The sequence below is a fragment of the Myiozetetes cayanensis genome, unplaced genomic scaffold (genome assembly GCF_022539395.1).
Source record: "Myiozetetes cayanensis isolate MyiCay16 unplaced genomic scaffold, myiCay2020 scf1, whole genome shotgun sequence".
Classification (NCBI taxonomy): Eukaryota; Metazoa; Chordata; class Aves; order Passeriformes; family Tyrannidae; genus Myiozetetes; species Myiozetetes cayanensis.
In genome coordinates, this window is record NW_026086604.1 from 150,395,701 (window position 1) to 150,422,589 (window position 26,889).

The following is a 26,889-nucleotide window of genomic DNA, read 5'->3' on the forward strand; positions in this document are numbered from 1 at the left end:
GGCAGCCCCACCACCAGCCAAACCATCTCAATCGTGCTGTAAAAGCCAGTTGAACAGAAGCCAGGTGAGAGGGCTGATCTCCCTCTGGGTGGGATGCAGGGAGGGGACGTGCCCAGAGTGCCTCTCACTGTGGCCTCAGTGGGCCTGAGGAGGTCATGGCAGGTGGGCTGTCACCTTCTCCCGCAGGGAGGGAGCGTTAGGGGACAGGGGAGGTGATGCAGGAATGTGAGAGCGCTGTGTTTTCCTTCCTTCACCCTCCAGTCTGGAGTGCTTTCTGTTTTTTCTCCCTTCTACTTCACTGAGCTTGGACCAACTGGTCTGAATGTCTGCCAGACTCCTTGGGTGTCTGGACTTGCTCTCAGACTTCAGTTTACTCAGTCACAGAATATCTCCAGTTGGAAGGGACTCAAGGATCCTTGAGTCCAACTCCCTGCTCCTTGCAGGGCCACCTAAAAATAATGATAGGACAAAGAGCGTTGTCCAGGCACTCCCTGAGCTGTGACAGGTCATGTTGTTACCTCCCAGCTCGGGGGCTTGCTGTTCTGATTCTCCTCCTTCCTTTCTCTGTTGTCCAAAAATGGGAGTTCCAGTGTGAGCTGCCTCCTGGAGTCCCAGGGATCCACGTTCCCCTCCACACTCGCTGTTGGTGGTTTCAGGACGTGGAAGCCAAGCAGGTGTTTCCCACAGACTGTATTCAGCAGCTCAAAGTGCTTCCTGAACTAATTTATCCTGGAGCATTTAATCCCCGCTCATTGACTGCTCGGATGAATAAAGGCAACTTCCTCCCAACATCCTCTGGAGAAGCTGGGAGAGAGGCAGGAGGGAGGAAGTGTTTGTGGCTGGTTTTGTTGGATCACCTGGTTGAGGAGTGTCCGAATCGTGGCCTCCCAGGAACCTGAAGGAGCCCACAGGAAAGATGGGAGAGAGACCTTGGACAAGGGATGGAGGGACAGGACACAGGGAATGGCTTCCACTGCCAGAGGGCAGGGAGAGATGGGATACTGGGAAGGAATTCTCGGCTGGGAGGGTGGAGAGGGGCTGGAATGGATTTCCCAGAGAAGCTGTGGCTACCCCTGGATCCCTGGAAGTGTCCCAGGCCAGGTTGGAGCATCCTGGGCTAGGGGAAGATGTCCCTGCCCATGGCAGGGGGTGGCACTGGATGAGCTTTAAGGTCCTTTCAACCCAAACCATTCTGTGATTTGAGGATTCTACTTCACCATGTACGGTTTTACTGCCTTAAAGCAATGTGGGAAGAACCCTGAATTAAAATAAAAAGAGTATTTTTTTTCCAGTACTACACTGAACAACTGTTTACCTCGTCCCTTCTCCTTCCCTCTTTGGGAGGGAGCTGCCTGTGTCCCAGGGCTCAGCAGTGGGACCGGGGGCTGCAGCCCTACCTGCGATAACACAGTGAATCATTCCCTAAAGAAACTCCACACCGTGCCTGATAGCACTGAGGGGGCACCTGGAATTTCTTTTATTGCTCTTCCTTTCGTGAAATCTCAGCTTTTGTTTTCTAACCAGTGCCTTGTTTTTCAGCCACCCTTGAGTGTGTTTGTTATCAGAAGCACGGAAATGTAAATACAATGGTGGCTGAGCAGCTACTCCCTTCCTCCTCTGCTGGCTTCCTGCACTTGGGAAGGTGGAAACTATTCTGCATTAATTCATGTCAGAAATAGATGTTCTTCCCCCTGGTGCCAGCCCATCAGATTCCAAACCCTAGAGGGTCTGAGCAAAGAGGGGTGTTTGCTCTCACAGATGTTCCTTGGGAGGGAATGAGCACAGGGCCTCCTGCTGCAGCTCCTCCCAGTGTCTTCCCATCCTCCTGCCTGACAGGACATCCCATTTTTTAGCCAGATAAGGCACCATTCTGGTTGAACTAAGCCTGCATTCTTCTGCTTGCAACATTTGAGCATATTTCTTGAAGAAAAGCTAAAAGCATCGGAGCAGTGCCTTCTCTGACCTGAGAGCATTTCCCCCAGACTTCAAGGTTTTCAGTTATTTTTGAGAGTTGTTGCCTAAATGTGGTTCTGCTCGTTGTAGTAGCTGGCGTTGGTTGATTTCTGTGTCAGGCAGGGATTTTGTCATTAAAATTGGGTTAAGATAAGGGGAAGGCTCAAATGTAGAATTTGTTCTTTTGACTTAAGAGTTGGACTTGTGGGTCCCCTCCAACTCAGGGTATTGTGTGACTACCTCAGCTGTTGGCTGGGTGAGAGCATCAGCCTGCCCTCAGACCGTGCCTGTCATCTGCTTTTTTTACTGGGTTTGTCATGAGCTCTGTGTGGCAGGAACAGCTTCCTGGGAGGGTTGTTTATCTCCAGTTACCCAGCCCTTCCCTGCCTAACCTGCCACGTTAAATGCCATTAATGTGTTTGTGCTGCACTAGCAGAGCTGGGGAGTTCTGTGATGCTCCTCTGGCCCTGGGCCAGCTGTGGGGCTGAACTGAGCTCAAGAAAAATCCCCGGGATCCTCTCTAAGAATAACCCTCACGTGAGAGCAGGAGTGTCCCCCTGCTTGGAGGGAATTAAGATGCCGTGTTGGGAAGGAATAACAGCAGCAGCTTAAGGGCTGGGCTGGCATCCCTCTGCTGAAGGGATAAGCTGCAGGGCCAGAGGGGGCAGGAGGGTCTGGCTGTAACCTTTAGCTTTCCTCGCTGCCCAGGATGACACAGGGCTTTCAGAATAGACAGGTTAATAAATAAGAACCTGATCAATACCACGGGAAGGAGATGGGAACGGGCTTGCTGAGCTTCTGGTCTGCTGTGCCTTGGCCTGCAGATTAAATACTGATTAATGTGCTGTTGAACGAATTTCTGAGCACTTTGCTGCACCTGTGTCTTTGATTTTACCCCCTTGGTACATGGGAGGGGCTGGGACTCGTGGGGGGTCCTGGGAGTGCTGCTGGAGAGGGTCTGCACATGGGTCATGTTGTGGCACAGGCAGGGATGGATCCTGAGCTTGTGCCTTCCCAGTAACTCCCCCTCTCAGGGAGAAGGGCTCTCTCCATTAGCACTGGTGATGGAGCTGGGAATGTGCCCTGTGTTCCCCCTCTGGGAGGCTTGGGATGACTCGCTGGACCTTTCCCCACCTCTCATCCTGTTCTGAAGCTGAATTATCCTTCTACCTGTCTTTGGGAGCTGTTCCATGAGCACCAGCAGTGCCTCCTTCCCTTGGATCACAGGCAGGCAGAATTTACTTCCCAGGTTTCCAGCAAATCCTTCCAAGAGCTGTTGTAGCCAGAGGCTTCAGCTCTGCTTGCAGAGGTGCCCAAGTGTGCTCAGTTTTCAAAGCTAAAGGCTTCTACCTTCGTTTAAAAGGATTTCTGAGGTTTGTCCTTCTCCCTCACAACTATCCCTACTGAGGAGTAATTCCCAGTGACATGGAATATGTTAAATCTCCATTATATTTATTGTGGAGTTGCCCCAGGATGAACAAAATCCATACATTGGATGGTGCAGGTGGTGCAGAGCCCCCTCCTAAGCGTGTTCTGGTGACACAGCAGTGTGTGAGGGCAAGTTTGGATATTCCAAAGCTGCTCTGGAACAGGGTAGGGAACAGGGTGAGGAGCAGGCTCCACAGCTCGGAGCCCTCGAGGTGTGCTCTGCTCCCACCCTACGTGTGCTCAGGGGCTTCAGTTCTCCAGGAGCTTCTGACCACCTGAGTGGCCTTCACAGACATGCAGGGGCTGAGTTCAGGTCCTGGCCTCAACGTGTGGCCACGTGGACGGGGCTGAGCTGCCTGTGTGTGGTGGGTGGGCACGTTCCCTGAACCAGTTTGCCTGCTGGTCCCGGAGTTCTGCTCCGGCGCAGTCCTGGGCTGGGCACTGGCAGAGCATCTGCTCTGCCCTGTTAAACCTCTGCTCCCACAAGGCTTTGGTGTGGTTTCCAAGTGGCAATCCCCGACCTCTGCACCAGTTCAGTGTGTCTCTGTTCCACTTCCAGGTTCCTTCTGGGGCATCTCTGGGGTTTACCCTGCGGGGAGGGCACGAGGCAGCTGTGAGTGCACAGACTCCCTCACCTGCTGTAGCCAAGATCTTACAGAATTTGCAAATGGCCAAAACTCATTTCTTAGCATAGAAGTGGTTTGTTTCATTCTCCCAAAGCCTTTTGACCTTTCAGTAGTGTTGGGAAGCTTTAAAATATTGTTTTGTCTTTACAATTCTGCTTCAAAAAGCGTTGCCAGCTTTGCTGTTCCACTCCTCTGGCTCTGCAACATCAAGTGATGCTGAGTTGTCATGGATGAAAATAGTTCTCCCGTCAAGTTTCTCATTTGGAAGCTTCCAGTCCTGTGTCCTGATGGGCAGGTTCTTGTGCTCTGTAATTACATTGTCAGGAGAAGGGCTTATTTTAATTAAAAGTAAAGTAGCTGCTCTAATGCAGTCACTGACACAACTGGAATTACCCCATGGAGGGAAAGGAGTGGAGCCTGTTGGAAATGGAGTTGCTGGGAGCAGTGATGGTGTGTCCTGCTTGCCAAATGAGCTCCTGATTTCGTGGCTGTGCTGCTGGAGCTGCTGCTCTCCATAACCTGGGATGTTTCCTGCTCCTTGCTCAAAGCTTGGCTTGTTTTTTGACGCTGGCAAACTTGTTGATTTTGGGGCACTTCTCTAGAGAGTCAGTGCCTGTCAGAACACCCCTGGGGATGGGAACTCCACCCCTGCCTGGGCAGCCCCTGCCAAGGCCTGACCACCCTTTCCAGGGAGAAATTCCTCCCAATATCCAACCTGGCCCAGCCTGAGGCCGTTCCCTCTCCTCCTGTCCCTGTTCCCTGGGAGCAGAGCCCGACTCCCCTCAGGTCCCCCCTGAGCCTCCTTTTCTCCAGGCTGAGCCCCCCAGCTCCCTCAGCTGCTCCTGCTGCTCCAGCCCCTTCCCAGCTCCCTTCCCTTCCCTGCACACATTTCTTTTCCCAAGGGGCCTCTTTTCCAGCCCATTTCCACAGGCTTGGATTGTTTCTGCTGTTCCACAGAAAGTGTAACTTGGAATTTTCAAGGCTTAGTCCAATGAACTTCTTGATGAGGTACAATATGGATGTAGGACATTAAATGGTAATTAATGGCTGCTTATTTTACTCTTCAATGAGAGCTTTTTTGCTTAACTTAATTTCAGAATTTGTCCTCTCTGGTCTTTCCCTCCCACGCTCTCAGGTGTCTGTATATACATATTTATATATTATTTTATATACATAAGGCAATGTTGTGAGTTCATGAAGGCCTGCACAGTGGTATTAAAGCTATCATTAAACTGGACTAAACCTCTGAGTTTTTTTCCCACAGCATGCCTTGAACTCGTTCTCATCTCTAGGTTTGTCATTCCAGTCTTTGTGCTGTACAGTTCTTATCAAGAAATTCAAGCCCAAATTCTCACACAGGCACAAAATCCATGGTTCTGGGAGCCACATACATGAGACAAACACGGAGTGGGATGAACTTAGAGGAGCTGACACGAGGATTGTTTGGCTGAGGAGAACTTTTGTAGTGAAACTTCTGCCCCCCTGTGCCCCGCTGTCGTTACCAGGCCATGGCAGGGAGAGGATCTCGCAGGAAGAACAACCAGGAGGTGCAAAATAACCCCGTAAAGATGATGATAATTGCTGAGTGACCCCCTGTGTGAGCCCTGTGCCATCCTTGCCTTCGTTCTGAGAGAAGGAGCTCTCTGGAACGAGGCCAGAAGGCAGTTATGTTGTGGGTTCTGCTCTTGGGGAGGTGGGAGCCTCTCTCCTCTCTCCTCTCTCCTCTCCCTCTCCCCTGGCTGTGCTATTAAAGGAAAGCAGCTGACGGAGCAGCTGGGCCGGGCTGTGGCTCAGCCTCAACATCCACCGTAGAAAGTGCTCTGCAAACAGCCCGACTTTTCCTACCCCGCCCCCACTTTGGCTTCCCCTCTGCCAAGAGAAAAGAGGAGGCTCTTCCCCCCCATGATTGATGAAACTCTCCTTATTTGGTGCTGCCTCTCCCGGGAAGCGGCGCACGAAACCCCGTCCTGAAAAGCGGCAAACAAGCTTTGCCCTGGGGACTTGGGAGTTCTGAAGCTGTTAAGGAACAGGTCATCTTGGAGCTAAAACTTCTGGGTCTGTACAGAAGGTGGGCAAGGCTCCTCTGTTTTCCTCAGATAAGCATTTACGATTTTTGGAGTCTTTTTAGGGTCTCTTATTTCGATGTTGTGGGAGCGGGCAGAGCTCGGCCCTTGAGAGCCCCTCACAGTTATTATCTATGAACTCATCTTCCATGTGGCTTTTTTGAAGGCCAGCCAAGACTATTAATCCCCACCTTCTAGAGTCCCTAATCCCTGCTTGGGGCTTAGAGGAAAGTTATTCTTGTCCTCCCAGCAAAGCCTCTCTGCCAGAGCATCTCCTGCTGTAACTCAAGGCAAGTTTATTAATGTGACTTTTTATCAGCTTGGAAAAGGTACAACTCCGGCTGGAGCAATCCCAGTGGGACAGTCTTACCCCATCCTGCTGAGTGGTTTGTGGCAGGGAGGTTGCCCAAAGGGAGGGAATCATGCAGGAAGGAGGTTGGTGTGCTCTTATCTCATCTCAGGCGTAATTAATAAGAGTGAAACGCTCTTTGCAGGCACCAAGACGTGCCACGGCTTTGTTTGGGAATGGGTGCAGCTGAAGTGAAGTCAGGGTTGGAAATGGGCTGCTGGGTGATTCTCTGGAGCTGTATCAGTCTTATTCTCCTCAGCCTGACACTCCTAAATCCTCCTGGCTCTGGTTTTTGTCCGCTCGTGGCTCTGCTGGCGCCAGTCCCTCTTCCTCCATGAGCCTCCCCCTTCCCACCTCCTTCCTTACTCCGAGACTTTGCTTTGGATCCCAGTGTGCTTCTCCAGGCACTCCACACTGGCTCGGGTGGGCTTCCTTGCATTTGTTGTCCTTCTCAGGGTTTGGCCAGGAGGGAAGTCTGGACAGTTTTGCCCTCAGTTCGTGATCACTCACTCCGCTCATTTTGGTGATGTTGGGATCTCCGACTGATCGCTCTTGTGTCACATGGAGTGCTTTAGGAGGTGGCTCAGGACCCTGTCCCAGGGGGCTGTGGTGCCCCTCCGGTGCTCCATTCCACAGGGGAATTGCAAAATTTCCTTCAGGCCCTTGGACCAGCGCAGAGCAGTCGTGGTGTAATTCCCAGGAATGCTGGAGAGTTACTCCCTTGGGTGTCTGGAGTTTTGTGGGTTCCATGCCCAGAATTTGGCTCTTCAGAGGAGCTGCAGCCTTGGCTCTGCAGTGCTGTGCTCTGACAAAGCAGGCTCGTGTCCCCTGCAGCTCCTCCCGGAGCCCTGGGGTGTCCTTACGGCCCTGGGCAGAGGAGATGAGTTCTGCAGGACTGAACCCTCTCCCTGAGCAGAGAACACCCTGCAGTGAGGCCAGGAACGTCAGTACAAGTGACTGTCCACATCTGGAAAGAGCAGGTAGGAACTGCCTCGGGAAAGCTGAGAAATGCTGGCCTGACACTTGGTGATGGCTTTGAAGTTGACTGCAAAGAGGAGCTTCACATGTGGAGAGGGGAGGTCGTGCCACAGCTCCCTCCTGGCTGGTGGGGGGTTTCTGCCCTGCTGTCCTTGTGGCCTTTACCATCCCACGAGGTGTGAGCTCTCCAAGTGAGGAGTGGCTGCTGGAAGGCAGGAAGGGAATGGAAGTTGTCTCGAATCTCTAGGGACAGAGGGAATCTTTAACATTCCTGGCAAGGCAGGAATTCTGGGAGACTTTCTGCTGCCTCCCTGTGCTAATTCACGTGGCGTGTGAATAATTGATGATGGGGAGAGCACAGCTCGTTGGCTTTGTTAGTGCTTTCCTAAGGGGAGTCGAGTTGATGAAAATGTTTCTGCTTATGGAGCAGAAATCTTCATTAAAGACTCGAGCACAGTGAGTTGGGTTTATTTGCAGTGCCAATAACAGCAAAATAATACTTGAAACAGGAGGGAAATGGCTTGTGCCCTGACTGATGAAACCTTACAATCCATGGGCACTCTGGAAAATCTGAATAACCCCGGAATTCTGTGGACTCTTACCAGACATGGTGAAATCAAACAAACTGCATTTGAGGCCGTTTTAAATTCTGAAGCTGTAACTTAGGAAAGTGGAAGGTTTGGCATTAACAAAGCAGTGGCCTTGGTCAGCCAGAGCTTGGTTTGTTCAGATGACTTTCCCTGCCTCAGAATTGGCCTCCCTGGGGCCGTTCCTGCCCTGCTCTGACAGTTGCTGTTTGTTTGTTTGTTGGGATCTGGCCATTCCCGTGGAAGTGGGTGCAGTCACCCAGCCCGAGCATCTCTTGCAGAGCCTCAGATGTTCCCCCTCGAGTGCAGGTCCCAGCTGGGGCTGTGACTGCTGCCCAGCTTGTCTCTTGGCCACTGCCTGGGAACGTTGGTGATCCCATCTGGAATACAGCTGGGCTGGTTCCCTGGCTCCGATCTGCCTCGTGTGCAGGTTCAGCTACCCCGGCTGGACAGGCCCTGGAGAGCTTGGGGGTCTGCAGGGCTGTTTGGTGTCTGGGCAGTGCCACTCACAGCCTGTCTGAGCTGGCTTTGGCTGCAGCTTTGTGAAGGCTCGGGCGGGAAGAGCCGTCGGGGTCAAAAGAGGAGGGAGAGAAGTGGGAGCTGGGAGATGTCAGACGTGGAAGAGGAAATGACTGGGAGCAGACAGCTGGGAGGAAGCAATAGTGGCTGGAGCTCTGCCTTGGTTTTGAAATCCTGAGTTCAGCTTCATTAAACCCTCTGAAGGGAGAAGTTAAAACATCGTGTTTGGTGTTTGTGGCCGTAAAGGGATTGTGGAAGTGACCCCAGGTTTGCACTGAGCCTTTGGAGCTGTTTCAGGGTTAGAATCCCTGAATCCCAGAATGGTTTGGGTGGAAGGGACATTAAAGCTCATCCAGTGCCACCCCTGCCATGGGCAGGGACACCTTCCACTAGCCCAGGTTGCTCCAAGCCCTGTCCAACCTGGCCTTGGACACTTGCAGGGATCCAGGGGCAGCCACAGCTTCTCTGGGCACCCTGTGCCAGGGCCTGCCCACCCTCCCAGGGAAGGATTTCTGCCAAATCTGCCTCCTCTGTTCCCACCACGTCTCTTGTCCCTCACACAGGAGGGCAAGAATTACTTAATCCATATAAATAATAGCTGGAAACTCTCTTGCTGGATTTGTGGGTTGAAGGAGAACGTGGCTGTTTGTGACATGACTCTTCCTGGAATCCTGATCTGCTGAAAGCTCAGACAAGCATTAGAAATTAATAATATTTGATGTGCTGCTTTTCATAAGTGGAGCTGGAAACTCCTCTGCTCTCCCAGGTGCTCCGAGGGAGCTGCTGGCTGCACTTTGGTTTTAACAGTGCCCAGAGTTGGAATTTGATGCTTGATTTTCCTATGATTACCCAGAATGATTTCCAGAAGATTACCCATAATCTTCTGATTAACTTGTGGTTCGATGATGTGGTGTCAGGTACTTGGGCTGGTCCTGCAGGTCTTGAGCATCTGGCCTGGACTCCCCTCTGTCAGTTGGGAGGTACCTGCACATTGTGGCATCTTTGGGAACCAATTCCTGAGTGTAATTCTGGAATCCAGGACATTTTGAGGCTGACTCTTCTAGCGGTTGAGTTGAACATGAATTTAAATGCTGTTGGAAAGATTTCATTAACGATCTCTTGTCCTCCATCTCTTTGGCTCTGAGAAGGTTCTGGTGATTTGAGGGATTTCCAAACAGCTGTAACAGTAAAGCAGAACTTTTGCTGCAGTTGACTTTAAAAAAAAAAAAAAAAGAATGAATCCCAGTGTTTCAGACTGTGCCAAAAAAATGATCAAGAATTAAACTGGGTCATAGATTTGTTGTGCCCAGCCATGGAATGTGAGGAGTTTCTTGGTTGCTGTGTCCTCCCCTTTTTGAAGGGCGGCTGCAGGAATCCTTTCCATGGATTCCAGGGCTCTGGAAGGAGGATGACACAGCAGATCTCTGCTGTCCTGTTCCCTCAGCAGCCTGGGCTAAGAAAAGCAGCCTGACTTAGCCCAAAGAAATGGGAATTATGGCCCAGCCGGCCCGTTCCCGCAGCAGGGATTCTGTTCTGCGTGCAGGGAGGAGCTAATTTTAAAGGAGCAGGTGGATCTCCTGGAGTGATGGACGTGCTTCTCGGAAATGTGGGATTCGGGGTGTCCTTTGAACCAACAGAAGTGGGGCAAGGCTGCTTGGTTATCCTGGGGGGTGTGATTCTCTGTGCCCTCTGGCATCAGGGTGGCTCAGAGAGGCGAGTGCAGCTGGTTTGGAGCAGGAGAGAGCTCTGTGTGTTCCCACTGGGATCCAGGCAGCCCAGCAGGGCTGAAGTGCTGTGTCATTGTCACTGCAGGGCTGGCTCCCTGCCTTGTGGAACTGGTACCTGTGTGGGCTCCTCTGGGAAAAACCATCCCTCCCTCGGCCAGAAATCCCAGGGCAGTAACTCAGTGTCTCACACCGAGTAGGATTCTGTTTCAACACTTCACAGCTTTTCGAGTGTTGGGTTTTTTTGGGCACCCCCAGCCCACTCTCCCGTTTCTCCATCTCAGACGGTTCACACAAAATCTGGGTCAGATTGCTCACACCTTTAAATTCCAGGCCTGTGCGTGCCCGGAGGTCAGGAACACAACAGCACAGTCGTGGAAGCTGCAGGATGGAAACACAAAGTTCAGGAAGCAAATCCCGCTCTTCCCTGGATGGGAGGCTGGAGGCAGTGGCTCGTGGAAGTGCTGCTTGATTTGTCTCCGCTTCCAGAGGGAGGCTGGGTGAGATGATGCTTCTGGAAGTTGTTCCCCTGGGTCACTTAGAGTAGAACTTGGGCAAGGAATTCTTGGTAATTTGAGAAATTGACAGCCCATCCCTGGAAGTGTCCCCAGGCCAGGTTGGACAGGGCTTGGAGCAACCTGGGAGAGTGGAAGGTGTCCCTGCCCATGACAGGGGTGGGACCCTTAAAGCTCCTCCAGTCCCACCCCTACCATGGGCAGGGACACTTTCCACTCTCCCAGGTTGCTCCAACCTGGCCTTGGGCACTTCCAGGGATGGGGCAGCCACAGCTGAAACCTTGTAAATAGTAGGAGCTCTTTGGAACAAGACTCCAGGATAGGGGGGTGAGGGATTAAAATAACTCTGCTGAACCTTCCAGAGGAGCTGCCAGGAAGATGGATTTTATTTCTCCCGACAAGCAGGTTACTCACTGCGTACACAAGGATTCTGAGCATGGAAAGGAACAGATGGGGCAAACCCTGAGTGTGGCAGATCAGCTGTGCCTGGAACACCAAGAGATCTAAACAACCCTTTGGTAGGAAAATAATGTGTGAGTTAAAGGAACATGGTTGATTTGCTGTGGGATGGTTTGAAGATCTCCTGGGATGTCCAGCATCAGGAAAAACCCTTTTCCTTGGCTGTAGTGCAGCTGTGGGATTGGGGAGGCTGTGGTCTGCTCCTTCCACACCTTCCTTGGAGCAAACTGCTCACCTTGGTGAGTCCTCCGAGGCTCTTCCAGGGATCCAGACCTGGAGTCAGGCAGGCTGGTGTCACCCCATGGCTGCTGCCTCAGCTGGTTAACAAACACAGGGACCTTCACAGCTTTCTCAGCTGAAGGATTGTTTGGAATCATGGTGGAACCGCAGGATCAGTGAGGTTGGAAAAGCCCTCCCAGCCCATGGATCCCCCTGTGCCCGATGCCCACCTTGTCCCCCAGCCCAGAGCTCTGAGTGCCACGGCCAGAGGTGGGCACTCCAAACCTCCCTGGGCAGCCCCTGCCAGTGCCTGACCACCCTTTCCAGGGAGAAATTTAGTGCATTTTTAAGCCTCTGCCTTCCCAACCCTCAGTCATTGCTCAGTTTTGCCCTTTCATCCTAAAGGTTCGTGTCCGAGTCCATCTTCCGTGGGCTCTGGGAGTGTCTGATTTGCATGGCAGTGGATTGAGGTGCATCTTGATGATGATTCTTTGATGCTTCCTGGCTGACTTCGTTCCAGGTGAATGTTCCAGTGGTGTAGGGAGCATCTGTCTCCCTGAACTGCTCAGTGAAGGAGTGTTCTTTGGGATTTGCTTTCTACTCTTGGGCAGAATCTCTGCAATATATTCATTTTCCTTTTGTCTTTGTGAACTCTCCAGGCCCTGGGAATGTGGGAATTAGTGTAGTTTGGCTGCTCTAACAGCAGAGATGGCAAGGGAGAGATTCCCAGGGGTGTTCTGACCCGCCTGGGCTGTGGGGGGTTCCTGCAGCCTCTGGGTCAGGGTGGTTTGTTCCAGGTGCTTTGTCTGAGGCACCAGGTCTGTGTTTGCTGCAAAAATGCAAATTGGCTTTTCTGAGTTACGCTGATTTATTTTTATACATACTTTCTGCATTCCCTGTTTAGCTAAATATGGACAAGGAAATGTCCTGCTGATAAGGCTGCATGACCTCATTATTATTTTTCCTCGGAAAGTAGATCACTTCAGTGTCCCAGTTCCCTGTGTAGGTCTGAAATAGCAACACTGTCCATGCCACCAAACCCCTAAAATGCCATATATTTTATGGCAGCGATTTCATCAAGTGTTGCCACGTTGATGTGGACACAAAACCCCCCACTATTTGGACCCCGAAAAGTGTGATGTGAATCCATCATTTGTTTGCGGTGGAATATTCACATGTTAGAGGATGGTCTGGGTGGGATTAGCCTTGGTTTGGGTTTAAGAATTCCTAACTGCTTCCTGCTCACGTGGAGTAAGGGAAGCAGCTCCTGCTGCCACCAGGGCTCTGGAGGCGTTTACTCCATTAATTATAGTGCAGTTAATGGTGGAGTCATTAAGGTTGGCAAAGACCGCTGAGATCATCGAGTCCAACTCTTGTTTAGGGCTGGACAAAACGTGCTTGAATATCTCAGGACTAAATAATTTCTGGGCCACCTAAACACTGAGCACTGGAGTGTGTTCTCTGCAGCCTTTGCTTGTTCATTCCCCAGGTTTTCGGGTGTTCTGGATTTTCTGACTGGATTTTCTTGATTCCTGTGTTTTCTGGAAGCAGGATGGGGCCGTGGGTCAGTGCTGGGGGACAGTGGGACTCGATGATGAAGAAGTGGCCATTTATGAGTCCACATTCCTTCCTCTGAAGAGCCTTTGCAATGCACAGAGAAAACTCCTGGCAGTGGCTTCCCTGGCTGGCACTCCCTGCAGGGTAATGTGGCCAGCTGTGGGCACATCTGGTTGATGGATTGTCTTGAAAAAAGTCAAGAACTCTGAAAGAAACTTTTTTTTTTCCCATAAGACTATCATTTAAGTGTGAAACAAGCATTTTTACCAACCATAATTCACTCAGCCGTGACCCCACACAGGGGATTAAAAACTCCAAACCTTTCACCCCTGAAAAATTCCGAGTGGTGATTCAAGGCCTTTATCTCAACCAACAGAAAGTGCAGTTGCTGCCTGAAGTGTGATCTGGCTGCAAGTCTGACCTTTCATTGTTCAGAGAACGAAAAAGAAGAGTTTTAACTGAATTAGTTTCCATAATATACTTGCCTGGACTTACAGAGACCCCACTGTCAGTGGATCCCATTGTCCCTGAGGAATGTGAGTGCCTTGGAGAGGCTGGAGCCGGTAGGTATTTGTCGGTGGCCCTGTAGTGCTGACAGGGAATTTCCTGGAGTTCAAGGAGTAGGAGCCTTTGTTCCTGTGGAACAAGAGGGTCAGTGTTCTGCCACCCCATGGAAGTCAGTGACCCTGGGCTGCTGCACAGTGGCCACTTGGGTCACCCCTCATTAACCAACACACAAGTGCCCCTTGTGTTCCCCTGGGCTGTGGCTGGGCCTTGTTACGGCTCCAGTTCTGTGTCCTCAGCTCCAGATCCTCCTGGAGAGGGGCTGGAGCCCCTCTGCTCTGGAGCCAGGCTGGGACAGCTGGGGGGGTCCCCTGGAGAAGAGAAGGAACCAGGGGGACCTGAGAGCCCCTTGCAGGGCCTAAAGGGGCTCCAGGAGAGCTGGAGAGGGACTGGGGACAAGGCATGGAGGGACAACACACAGGGAATGGCTTTAAGCTGAAGGAGGGTAGATTTAACTGGATATTGGGAAGGAATTCCTGTCTGGGAGGGTGGGCAGGCCCGCACAGGTTGGGCAGAGAAGCTGTGGCTGCCCCTGAATCCCTGGAAGTGTCCAAGGCCAGGTTGGAGCAAGCTGGGCTGGTGGAAGGTGTCCCTGCCCATGGCAGGGGGTGGCACTGGATGATCCTTAAGGTCCCTTCCCACCCAAACCATTCTGGAATTCTAGTGTGGCTTGGTGGTTCTTGTCTCAGTACAGTGAGAACTGATTCTAAAATGCTGGATCACTTTCCCTGAGCTCCTTCAGATCTTTCTTTTTTGTTGTTGGAACTCTAAATTCACTTCCATGTTCTTGTTCCCTAATAATTCCCAAGCAGGCACTGCTGCATGGGCTCCCTGGCCTCCTAAGGGAGAGTCAGTCAGGGACAGTTTGTGCATCAGTCAGAGCAGCATCGAATCCCTTTGCACTTCCAAGCCTCGACCAAAATCAGGGAAGCTGAACTCCCATAGTAGGAGCTGGAAGCACACCAGTTTGGATACTCTTGACCCTTTCTGGTTTGGGGTTTCTCCAGTCTGCAGCAGACAGTTTCTGCAGATGGAGCTGTTGATCCCATCACTGTGCAGCAGCTCTGGCTGACTCTGCTCTGAGAGTCAGAGCAAAATGGGCCTCTTCTCGCTCGGGAGTGGTGGCTTTGCTCCCTTAGACAGCTCTCCTTAAATTCCCAGCAGTTTTTGCTGACTCTTGTTCCCAAGAATAACTTCAAAAGGATGGAACACGACAAAAATAAGTGCTTGGTGATGGGTGTGTGTTGTGCCAACCTGGAGGGTTGAGATGAGTCAGCTCAGGTGCATTTTCTGTTGGGTGCCAGGAATTAAATCGAATACAGAGATGCAAATCAGGGAGGGAGAGAGAAATGGTGATTATTTCTCCTTCATTTCCAATTCATAGCTGTGGATAGAATGCCTACGTGTGCTCTTTGCTGTATTTCTTCATATAAACGTTATTAAAATGTCGCTTTCCAGCCCAAATCCCGGGGCTGGAGGGGGTTTGTCGGTATTAGTGAGGTTTGCTGAGGACATAAACATGCTGCAGGACCCTCTCCAGGGGATCAGAAGCCTCACTGCAGTATATATACATCAGGGATTATGGAAAATCCTAATCTCCATAGGGGAAGCTGGGTGGAGCCAGCCCCAGAACTAAAGTCTCCTGCGTCATTGATCTGCTGCCCAGGGTGTGTAATTAACCCTGGGCTCGGGGCAGGGCACCAATCAAGGTCACCCCAGGGTTATTCCGGCCAGGTACCAGGGCTTTGTTTTTTAACAGCTTTTATTGAGGGTTCTTCTGAGAAAACACCCCATGAAATGCAACATCCATGAGCTAAACCCTGATTTAGGTGACCCAGCTGTTCCTTTCTGTGCTGGTGTGTGTGGGGGTTTATGAACATCTGGGAATTATTGAGCGCCGAAGCAAACGTTTCTCACCGTGTGGGGGCACGGAGTGGTCAGCACCAACCTGGGTCACCATGACAGGCCTCTCACTGAGCTGTCTGTCTCTTCTCCCCCCTCCCCACGTGGTTTTGCAGGTTGCAGAGGTGCCGAAATGGCTGAGCTGGAGCACAACCTCAGCCTGGCGGACGCTCTGACGGAGCCGCCCCACGAGATCGAGGAGGAGGTGAAAAGGGACTTCATTGCCACGCTGGAGGCAGAGAAATTCGATGACGTGGTGGGAGAGACGGTGGATAAAACAGACTACGTGCCGCTGCTGGATGACGAGGACGACAAGCCCGGCAGCCAGGAGCCCAAAGGCAAAGGCCACGCGGACGGAGTGCAGGTGGAACGTAAGTGCCCCGAGCACCAAAAGCCATCAGGGAACCCTTCTGCTCACGGTGACGGGGCCCAAACAGGCCTGTGTCTGCTCTGGGGTTAGTCTGAGCAGCTCACCTGAACAGCAGAGGTGGAGATCAAATCCTGTTTGGTGCTTCTCTGCTCTCCAGCCCTCCAGCCTCTAAAATAAACCCTCATTGCTGGGCCATGGGAGATGCTGAGATAAAACATTATGGAAGTATTACTACAAGAGTAATCTCTTGGGGTTGGGTTGTCTTGGGGTTCTCAGACAAGGCACTGTCCGGATTTTGGGCTTTGCAAGCACCGTTTCCCGAACTGTCAGAGCTGTGCAAGGGGCAGAGGTGGATGTGGAGCTGTTGCTCTTCATCACCTCTTTGGGAACTCCACACCCAAATCCTGTGTTTCTGATGCCAGGGTTTATTTATTTGGATTTCTTGCTGCCTGTAAGTGCTGGTTGTGTGCGTTTTCAGTAGAACATGGTGCTGTCCCTGCTGGCTGTGAACATTTCCTAGCCCAGCTGATACTTAGAATCACAGAACCATTAAGGTTGGAAAAGACCTTTAAGAGCATCAAGTGCAGCCGTTCCCCAGCACTGTGACACCCTTGTGTCACAGTCCCATGGCTGTTAAACCCCTCCAGGGATGGGGACTCCACCCCTACCCTGGGCAGCTGTGCCAGGGCTGGACAGCCCTTCCCAGAAGGAATTCCCCCAGTATCCAACCTGCCCCTCCTGGCACAGCTACTTCCTTAGCTGAGTAAAAAGGAAAATAGTAAGATTTGGGGCCATCCATCAGATTTCTTTCCCAGTGAGCAATTTTTAAATTCTTTCCCTGTTTGCCTGGGTTGTGTTCCCTGCCCAGCCAAGTGGGAGTTGTCACCTGGGACCAGCAGTGCCTTGATGATTTTATTTATTTTGTGGCCTCAGTCTGTGCTGTGTAGAAGAAAACCTGTGCTCTGATAACCTGGTGACTTCTTTCAAAGGAAAATTTTTCTTTTTTTTGCCTTAATCCTGCTGCTCATCAGTGTTGAGAAAAGTGGGATGTGATTCCTCAGAATAAATAAAAGCTCCAGGATCAGAGAGTGGGGAATTCTGGTCTGTTTAAGGCATTTATTTATATTGTGTAGGACTGTATCAGATGCCCTGTAATATAGAAAATGTAACTTTGAATTTTCCATACTGACCTAAATCATGAAATGGTAACAAATGGGTAGAAGGATGGAAGTGAACAAAGAGATTATAAAATGTGGAGCTTTGGGCAGTTCAGATATGTATTATTATATTCAATTAGATTTTATATAACATATATATTATGTTATATAAATATATTTATATAATATAAATACATATTTATATAATACATTATGTTATATAAATATGTAATTTATATAATGTAAATATATATTTTAACGTTGCACAAGTGGGAATAACAGGAAAACTTGAATACTTATTAACGCTTTGCATGCGATTTAAGTATATTTTAAAATGATCCTTTTGTTCTAGAAGCTGCAGATTCTAAACCACCTCAGCACCAGGGTTTCTCAGTGCCAAAATTGTTAAAATAATATTGGTTTAAAATATAAGTTCCTTAAGTGTGTCCTCCCAGACCTGTACCCCTGGAACTTCACTGTCCCAGCTCACAATTTCAGGTAACCCGAGGATCTTGCAGTGGGTGTAACGAGGCCTTTTGGGTTTGCTCAGTAATTAAAACTGGCTCAGCTGCCCCGGGAGGGAACTGCTGGGTCCTGTGTGCAGAGCTCAGGCAGAAACAGCACTGGGAAGAACTCAGGAGAAGAATTTGAGGAGGAATTTCTCCTGGAAAGGGTGGTCAGGCCTTGGCAGGGGCTGCCCAGGGAGGTTTGGAGTGCCCAGCCCTGGAGGTGTCCCAGGCAGGCCTGGCCGTGGCACTCAGTGCTCTGGGCTGGGGACAAGGTGGGGATGGGCACAGGGGGGACTCTGTGACCTTGGGGGCTTTCCCAGCCCCGGTGATCCTGGGATTGTGTGACCTCTTGGCTTTTCTAAGCCCTGTCCCCTCCCCTGGCTGCACAACCAGTCCTGGGCTGAGCAGAGCTCGTTTCCCTCCTGCGTGGTGGGGGGGATGCACTTTCTTGTTCTCGCTTTGGAGATTTGGTTTTCCCTTTTTTGGGATGGCTGGAAGGCAGTTCTGGGCATTATCTAAATCTTTGGCAAGATGCAGACAAGACCCTAAACTGAGGAAACTGGAGAACTTGCCCTGGGTGGGGTTTGTCAGCTCTCCCACCTTGTGCTGGGAGGGGACTGAAGCTCTGCAGCCTAAACCAGGCTCAGTTACCACAGACCGGCATTAGGATTTGATCCTGGAACATCCCAGTTTGTCTCACCTGTTTTTGAGGTGGATTTCTGTTTCTTTCATGAGGTTTATTCAGTGTTTGTAACTCTTTAAGAACACAGTAAAGCTGAACGTGCTTTCTTTGTTGAGGCTGCAGAATAAAGGAGCCCTGGGAGGTTCCAGGGGGTGGTCGTGCAGTGTGTGAGGGCAACACCAAGTTTTTGGGGCAGGGCTCCATGAGTTCCGTGTCCCAGGCTGCAGACAGCCCTGTTTTCCTGAGGGATGAGCAGCCTGCCCAGATCAGGCTTTGCAGCCTCTGCTTGTTAATTTATTTATGTTAAAAGGCACCGATGTGCTCCGACAGCACGGGCTGTGCTCTTGAGATTGTCTCTCCCCAGTCAGAAGAGGTTTAATCATCCATCCTGTCAGGCTCTAGCTGGTCCAGCTCTGCTCAAGGGTTTTTTCCCTTGTTTCCTAAAGCTGGGAGCAAGTTTAGGTGGGTTTAACGTTTGGCTGGGCCCCATGGTGGGGCACAGGGAGATGGAGAGGAGCAGGGAGATGTGATGAGCAGTCGTGTGGTCACCTCCAAATCTGCCCTGGAATAAAGCTTTACTAACAGTTAACTTGGAAAATACGTAGGAAAGGCGTAGCTTAGGGAGAAAGGGGTTTGCTCTTCCTTGCACCTGGCTGGACAAAGTAACTTGGCAAATTCTGGGATAATCCCCTTGTGACCTTGTGGTCCTTACGTAACCTAAGGGTGGCTTGGGGTGTGTGCTGCCTGTTTGCAGCTGCCTTTCCTTAGCCATTCCAAGGTTCCAAGGGCTTCAGGACGCTGTGGAGCTGCCAGCTTGGAGGCTGCAGCAGCAGTTTCATTGGGGCTCCTCTGGTGGGATGTGTGAGCATGAGGGAGATGTTTGGGTGGGAGCAAGTTCTGAGGGAAGGGACAGCACTGGGCTTCGATAACTTGCAGTGGAGCTCCTGTGGAATGGTTCAGTTGAAGTGAGGACCAGGATTGTCCCTGAGAGGATTGTTACTGGTGAGGGGTTGGCTCAAGGCTTTGTGTTTTTCATTCTTGCACTCGCTCTCTTCACAAACTGTGGCGAGTTTTAACCTTGAGTGCAGTTTTTTGTAGGGAACTGTCCTCAGATGGGCTGGGATGGAGTTAATTTTCTCCTCAGTGTTTGGAGTTCAGCAGGAGAATAACGCTGATAACACGCTGATGCTTTGGCTGTTGCCGAGTCCCGCCCACCCTGAACCAAGGACTTGCTGGTTCCTGGGGCTGTGCCAGTGAGCAGGTGTGCAGGGAGGGGGGGAGCCAGGAGAGCTGAGCCCAGCTGGGCAGAGGGGCATTGCACAGCAGAGAGCATCGTGCCCAGTGTAGAACTGGGGGAGCTGGCTGTGGGGCACTGGTTCTGCTGGGGGACGGGCATCGGGCACTGGGGGTGGACTGGGCATCACTGGGTTGCCTTGGGTTTTATTCAGAGAGTCACACAATTGTTGAGGTGCAAAAGTCTTCTCAGACCATGGAGTCCAACTGTCCCCCAGCACTGCCAAGGCCACCACTGACCATGTCCCCAAGTGCCACATCCACAGGGCTCTGAAATCCCTCCAGGGATGGGGACTGCCCTGGGCAGCCTGTTCCAATGCCTGACCACCCTTTCCTGGAAGGAATTTTCCCTGATTTCTAACCTAAACCTCCCCTGGCACAGCCTGAGGCCGTTCCCTCTCCTCCTGTCCCTGTTCCCTGGGAGCAGAGCCCGACCCCCCCCCAGCTCCCCCGTCCTGTCAGGGAGTTGTGGAGAGCTCCAGGTTCCCCCTGAGCCTCCTTTTCTTCAGGCTAAACAATTCCTCTCTCTCATTCTCATTATTATTGTTGTATTGTTACATTTATTTCATTTATTAAGCTGTTCTGGTCCCCCAAGGTTTATTCTTTCCCCAGTTCTCCCCACCAGGGCTGGGGCAGGGACTGAGCTGCTCCGTGGTGGTTCCTTTCCAGCTGGGCTTAAACCATGACAGGACACAAAGCCTGACCAGCAGCAAGTGCTGGAGGAGTTCTAATTTGGCAGACCTGGGCAGTGGCTCTGGGGCTGTTGGCAGCAGATGTGTCACCACGAGATGGCTCTGCTGGTGCTGCGGACGCTGCCGGACAGCCAGTGCTGCCCACCCTCCCCTGCATGGAAACTCGGCTCCAGAGCCTGGAACCCGAGGCCAAACCACCTTTCCTTTCCCTTTTCCCTCCCTTTCCACATGAGGAATTAATGCTTTTCTTGCAGCAGGATTTGCCTCTGCAAAAGGGAGTTCAGACACCTTGTCATGTTATGGAAGTGGGGATGGGGAATGTTCTGTGCACACTGAAGTCTCAGAGGGATCAAAGAAAAATCAGCAAACAATGAGATCTGCATTTTTGTCTCAGATGATGCATTAAACCTTCTCCCCTTGAAAGTGTGTCCAGCCCCATTGCTGCCCCAAAGTTGTTAAATAGAATCCCAGAGTGGTTTGGGTTGGAAGGGACCTAAAGCCCATCCAGCCCCACCCCTGCCGTGGGCAGGGACACCTTCCACTAGCCCAGGTTGCTCCAACCTGGCCTTGGACACTTCCAGGGATGGGGCAGCCACAGCTGCTCTGGGAAACACATTCCAGTCTCTCCCCACACTCACAGGGAAGAATTTCGCCCCAATATCCCACCTAAATCTCCACTTTTCCAGTGGGAATTCATTCCCTGTGTCCTGTCCCTCCATGCCTTGTCCCCAGCCCCTCTCCAGCTCTCCTGGAGCCCCTTTAGGCCCTGGGAGGGGCTCTCAGGTCTCCCTGGCTCCTTCTCTTCTCCAGGGGAACCCCCCCAGCTGTCCCAGCCTGGCTCCAGAGCAGAGGGGCTCCAGCCCTGGCAGCAGCTCCAGGGCCTCCTCTGGACTCTCTGCAGCAGCTCCACGTCCTCCTGCTGCTGTTCCCAGGGCTGGGGCAGCTCTGCAGGTGATTTTGAGACAGAACATTTAAACCTATACATTGAAATAGGTTAAGCTCCTGGTTTAAGAGTCACCAGCTGGTTTTTACTCTGTTCATCAGCGTTTTTATTCCCACTCATGTTTTTTTTGTCAGAGTTCTTTGTCAGTGGTCAGTGAAATCTGTTCACAGCAAGGTGTGCTGGGATGATAAAGCTGCAGGATGACTCTCCTCCAACACCTCCCTCCAACCTGTCCTGCCCTGAGCTCTCTTTGCCCTCAGAGGTCCTGTCCCTGCTGGGTGGGCTGTGCCCCTGTGGGCTGTGCCCCTGTGGGCTGTGCCCAGTCACTGCTGGAGATTAGGGGGTTATGTTGGCACTGGCCATTTGCTTGAGATTATCGGTTTAGCGAGTGCTGCCTTAAATTTGTTTATATAAAAACAATCCTTTGATCCACGAGCCAGATGCAAATACTATCTTGTGATTCTGATGGGGATTAGGTCGTTACAACATCTTGACATGGTTTTTGGTTTTATGCAATTTAGAATATGAGGGGAGGAGAACCCGGCCCTGGGAAGGTTCTGGGAGCTTTGCACTTGTGCTGTAGCAAACTCAAATCAGATTGATTTGCTCCAAAGGCACTGACCTTCAGAGACATAAAAATAACAACCGCTCGTGCTGCCTGGAGTTGGTTTGATATGACCTGATTTTTCTGGAAGCTTGTCTTCCAAAAAAGCTGAAACTGTAAAGAAAACAATCCTACCTGCTCTTCATCCTTCCCAAGGAAGGATGTGGCATTTCTGAGCCTTCTGCTTGTTTAGGAACCCACTTGGAGCCAAAAATCTCCTTTAGCTTTCTCCTGGTCAAGGGTTTGATCTGCTGATCCTGCCCTGTGGAGCACAGTTGGCTTTGAGCTGCCCTCGTTTCCATCTCCCACAGGGTCTGGGCAGCTTGGCTAATGTTTTGGGAGGGTTTTCTTGTTCCAGGTTTGCAGAGCCCTGGGTAGGGCAGGTGGGGGTGTCCTGGCTTTTCTTTTTGTGCCTGGAGATCAGTCCCTACGTGAAACCTTTCTAGAGGTGAAGTGCTTGTTTTCTGAGGAGCTGAAATCGCTGAGCTGCCACCTGAGACACCCCTGGGTGGGCCATGTGCAGTGAGAAGCTGACCTCAGGCCTGACCACCCTTTCCAGTGAGAAATTCCCCTGATGCAGGGCCAGGAGTTGGACTTTGATGGTCCTTGTGGGTCCTTTCCAGCTCAGGAGATCCTGTGATTCTTGCACCAGGGCTGAGCTCCCTCGCTGTTGCCTGGAAGGTTCAGCAGGCCCTGTGTGGCTCCCCTGTGCAATTCCTTGGAGATCTCCTGGCATCTGTGACACAGTGTGGTGTAACCACCCCATGACCCCCATTCCTCCTTGCCTGGACTGCTCAGGGAATGCAGGGACTGCCAGTACTTCTCCCAGTTCCTAGTTAGGACCATTCCGCTGTTCCAGTGAACACCAGACCTTGTAAAGCCTGGCAGCAGGAGGAGCTGGTGTGTGGAACTGCTGAGAAACAGGTCCAGGGATCCCTGCAGTATTTTCAGCTCCTTCAGGAGGGTGTAGGTGTATGTTTTTCTGTAAACTGGCAAGTTCATGTAGAATTTTCCTAAAACACCAGGATGAGCCACTGATGTAGCTGGGAAGACTTTTCCTTGTGCTTCCCTGAGGGTTGGATTAAGCTGTGTGTGTGTTAAAGGACACTGGTACCACGGCTTTGTTATGAAACGAGCTCAGGGAAGGGACAGCAGCAGCTCCAGGTGACTGAGTGTGTGTCACTTTGGGAGGGAGCCTGTGTTATTTATTTACAGGGTGTTTGAAGCCAAGGCTGAGTGTTCCTCCTCCGTGAGCAGAGCTGATGGCCCAGGGAGCTGAGCTGCTCTTGGGGCTTGTGCTGCTTGTGATGCTCAACTAAAACCACTCCGTGTCATAAAATCAGATGGTTGGGATGGGAAGGGACCTGAAAGCTCATCTCATTGCCATGGGCAGGGACACCTTCCCCTAGCCCAGGTTGCTCCAGCCTGGCCTTGGACACTTCCAGGGATCCAGGGGCAGCCACAGCTTCTCTGGGCAGCCTGTGCCAGGGCCTGCCCACTCTCATTGTAAAAAACTTGTTTCTTTTATCTGATCTTAATCTAAATTGACCCTTTTCAAACCCTACCTCATTGTCCAGTGCTGCCATGTTTTCCAAGCTCAGTCTGTAAATCCTGGTGCTGGTTAAAATTATCTGACCACCCTTTCCAGGCTGAAATTCCTCCTCATGTCCCACCTGCCCCTCCCCTGGCACAGCCTGAGGCCGTTCCCTCTCCTCCTGTCCCTGTTCCCTGGGAGCAGAGCCCGACCCCCCCCAGCTCCCCCCTCCTGTCAGGGATTGCAGAGCCAGAAGGTCCCCCCTGAGCCTCCTTTTCTCCAGGCTGAGCCCCCCAGCTCCCTCAGCTGCTCCTGCTGCTCCAGTCCCTTCCCAGCTCCCTTCCCTTCCCTGCACACGCTCCAGCCCCTCCGTGTCCTTTTTGTCCTGAGGGGTCCAGAAGTGGACACAGCACCTGAGGTGTGACCTCAGCAGTGCCAGCACAGGGGGACAATCCTTGTCCTGGGCCTGTGGGGTAAAACCAAACCTTATTTATGGTAAAGAGAGGGACTATTTACAAGGGCCTGGAGGGACAGGACAAGGGGAATGGGGAATGGCTTTAAGCTGAAAGAGGATAAATTTAGATGGGATATTGGGAAGGAATTGTTGACTGTGAGGGTGGCACAGGTTGCCCAGGGAAGCTGTGGCTGCCCCTGGATCCCTGGAAGTGTCCCAGGCCAGGCTGGACAGGGCTTGGAGCAGCCTGGGCTGGTGGAAGGTGGTCTGTGATAGGGGGTGGCACTGGATGGGCTTTAAGGTCCCTTCCAGCCAAACCATTCCATTGAGTCCTTACCATTCTGGGTTTAGGGTCTGGATTAAGGTTGGCTGCATCCAGTGTTAACAGTTGCTTTGATTCCCTGCAGACTCTTCAGCCTGTGGCCCCACGGTGGTGGAGAACGGTGACCATGGACTGGCAGATCATCGCACAGGTAGGTGTTCGGTGTCCTGAGCAGACACAGCCACTGCTTTGTTGTTGTCAGAGCACTAAAGCTTCACCATGGCCAAATACATCTTCTTTTTGAGTCTGATTTCCTCCCAGGGGGTTGGGTTTGGTTTAATGACCTTTTCAGAGAATTTCTGATGGAGCAAATCTTCATTTTCCTTGGAGTTTGAAGTGGCTCATTTGCACAAAGCCTTGCTCTGAAGGTGTTGTGTTTTTATCCACGGTCAGTGTTGGGAAGGCAACGTCCAGGGCTCTGATAAAAATGGTTTTCCAGTGAGTCCATAAACCTCCAGAGCTGAGCTCTCCCTGACCCATGGCTTCTGCTGCTCCCTGTGAGACTGACAGTGATTTTTGTCCAACTCCACTGTCCTTTGGTGCAGTTTTCCTTCACTGCCAGGACCCTGCTGAATTCTGCAGCTTCTCCTCCCACCCCAAACTCCCCTGCTGTAAACATCTCCCACAGCTCCTGTAGCTTGTCCCAGGTGCCACCCAGGCCTTCTGGACCTTGTTCTGTAGCATTAGGATGGTTTTGACTGCAAGGAACTCATAACTGAAGTGGAGAAATATTTCAGACTTGTGAGGAACCTGGAAAATAATCGATCTTTCCAGTCAGCCTGATGTGCTGAGGTTGTGTTGATGTTCTCTTAGTTGTAGTTAAACACTGCTTCCCTTTGAGTCTTCTTTGCTGTGAATTCCAAAATTCCAACCCATCTGTTCCTTCTGTGGTGAGGACTCTGACTGTGGCATCTCTCTTTTCTTGAGATAAAATATTCCAAAGTCAGTTGTCATCCTGACATTGGTAAGAACTGTTTATTTGGTCTCTCATCATGCCCTCCAGCTCATCTCCAGTACAGATCATTGCTAAGATGGTTTGGGTGCTCCCAGCATTACACCCCTCCTGATCCATGGGCATGGCCCCAAGGGGAAAAAGTAATCAGGAAATAATGATGAGTGTATGGGAGATGGGGTTGAATTGAAACATCTCTTTGCTGTAATTCTCTTTAGAATATCAGAGCTTGATTTAGAGTGTGAGTGAGTTTCGTGTCCTTATTGAGGATGGGAATATGAAAATTGATCTTTGTGCTTAATTTGACATTGTAAATTCAGTCAAGATGAAGTTGTGCATCTTTTATCATTTAAACTGAAATTAAGAATGCTTCTGAACCTTCCTGAGGGATACTCTCTCCCTCTTTTTTAATACTTAGAACTAAAAGGAGATAGAAATAAAATCGGATTTATGATACTCTGGGTCTGACTAATTAAATGCATCGGCATTTTTGTATTGAACTTCTGACTTGTGTTTAAAAATCCTTTTTTTTGCTTCGCTCCTGCTTTCTGAGGGTTTAACTCTTCACACACTAAATGTTAACAACTTTGATCAAAGATGCTTTTATGTGTCTGAGGCTTTTTAATTTATTAATACGCTCCCTCTTTGTGGGGCAGAGTTGGATCTTTTTTTTTCCTCTTGTTCCAGCCTGTCTAAAAGTGACATCAAAGTGCTGGGAGCAGCACGTCAGGGCTGAGGAGTCGTGGGCATCAAGTTAATTAGGCTTTCCAGAATAACAGAGGATTTACATGACACAGTTCCTTCCCAGCCTCTTCCCCCTGCCCCCCTTCCTGGTGCAGTGTTGAGATGTCCCTGGTTATCCAGCAGGGAGAAGGAGGAATGCATTGAGATGTCCCTGGTTATCCAGCAGGGAGAAGGAGGAATGCATTGAGATGTCCCTGGTTATCCAGCAGGGAGAAGGAGGAATGCATTGAGATGTCCCTGGTTATCCAGCAGGGAGAAGGAGGAATGCTGAGTTTCCATCTGGGTTTTGCAAGCTGAGGAGCAGCTCCTGGAGCAGGTCCTGCCATAGGTGGTGCTGCCTAAAGCAGCCCTGGAGGCCCTGGCCCCAAGCCACCTCCAGGTCCTGGCTGGCTTATTCCCAGCTGGATCTGTTCCCTGAGCTGTGTCTGAAAGCTGGAATGGTTTTTAGGGATGTGGGATGCGAGCCCCGTGCAGAGGTGGGGAATGGAGCAGGCCAGGGAGGGCTGAGGAAGGTGATGCTCAAGGAAACCAGCATTTTGCTACAAACCCCTGCTAAAAGCTACAGAGAGAGCTTTGAAAGGAGAGCTGGCCTGGGGTTGGGTTGCAGGACAGACTCCAAGGAAAAGGTGTCGTGAGGCTGTTTGATAACACAAATGTGCATCTGTCTGGGCTGCAGCACAGGAAGCTCTGCTGCACTTTTTTTGTTCACTAATCAAATAGAACAAGGTGATGATTTGATATTATGACTTGCAGCATTATCTACAACCCGTGGGGTGTGTCTGCAGAGCTGGCAATTAGTCAGGACTGAAATCTTGGCAGGCTGAGCTGCCTCCAGACCGATGCCCTGCTCCAACATCCCCTTAATGCAGGACATGGCAGAAACCCAAAACTCCTGGAACTGGGGGGCAAACCCTGGGTTGGTGTTGAGTTATGCTGAGTGTGACAGTGCTGTTTAAACCATTCCTGCAGGGATGTGCATGGCTCAGGGCTTTGGGAAGGGAGGCAGCAGCTCCGAGGGGTTCAGTTCCTGGCAGTGCTGAGCTTTACGTGACCGTCGGTGCCTGGCTTGGGGGGGTGTTTTTTGGGAATTTGAGAGCTGCATCTGGCTTTGGGTGCTGGGCACACCGACTGCAAGCCTTGCTGTTAATCCAGTTCTTCCTTATAAGGATAAATAGAGCAGTTGGAGCAGC

At 51.2% G+C, this 26,889-nt stretch overlaps 1 protein-coding gene across 10 annotated transcripts in view; it reads left to right on the forward strand.

Moving 5' to 3' along the window:
- Positions 1-26,889, forward strand: part of MAP4 (microtubule associated protein 4) — a 145,266-nt gene that overhangs the window by 30,817 nt on the left and 87,560 nt on the right. For all 10 annotated transcript variants that reach the window (XM_050307891.1, XM_050307938.1, XM_050307875.1 and 7 more), the window contains exons 3-4: positions 15,560-15,814; positions 24,089-24,154. In XM_050307891.1, coding sequence (XP_050163848.1) covers positions 15,577-15,814; positions 24,089-24,154 — 304 coding nt within the window. In that variant the 5' untranslated portion in view covers positions 15,560-15,576. The remainder of the gene's footprint in view (positions 1-15,559; positions 15,815-24,088; positions 24,155-26,889) is intronic.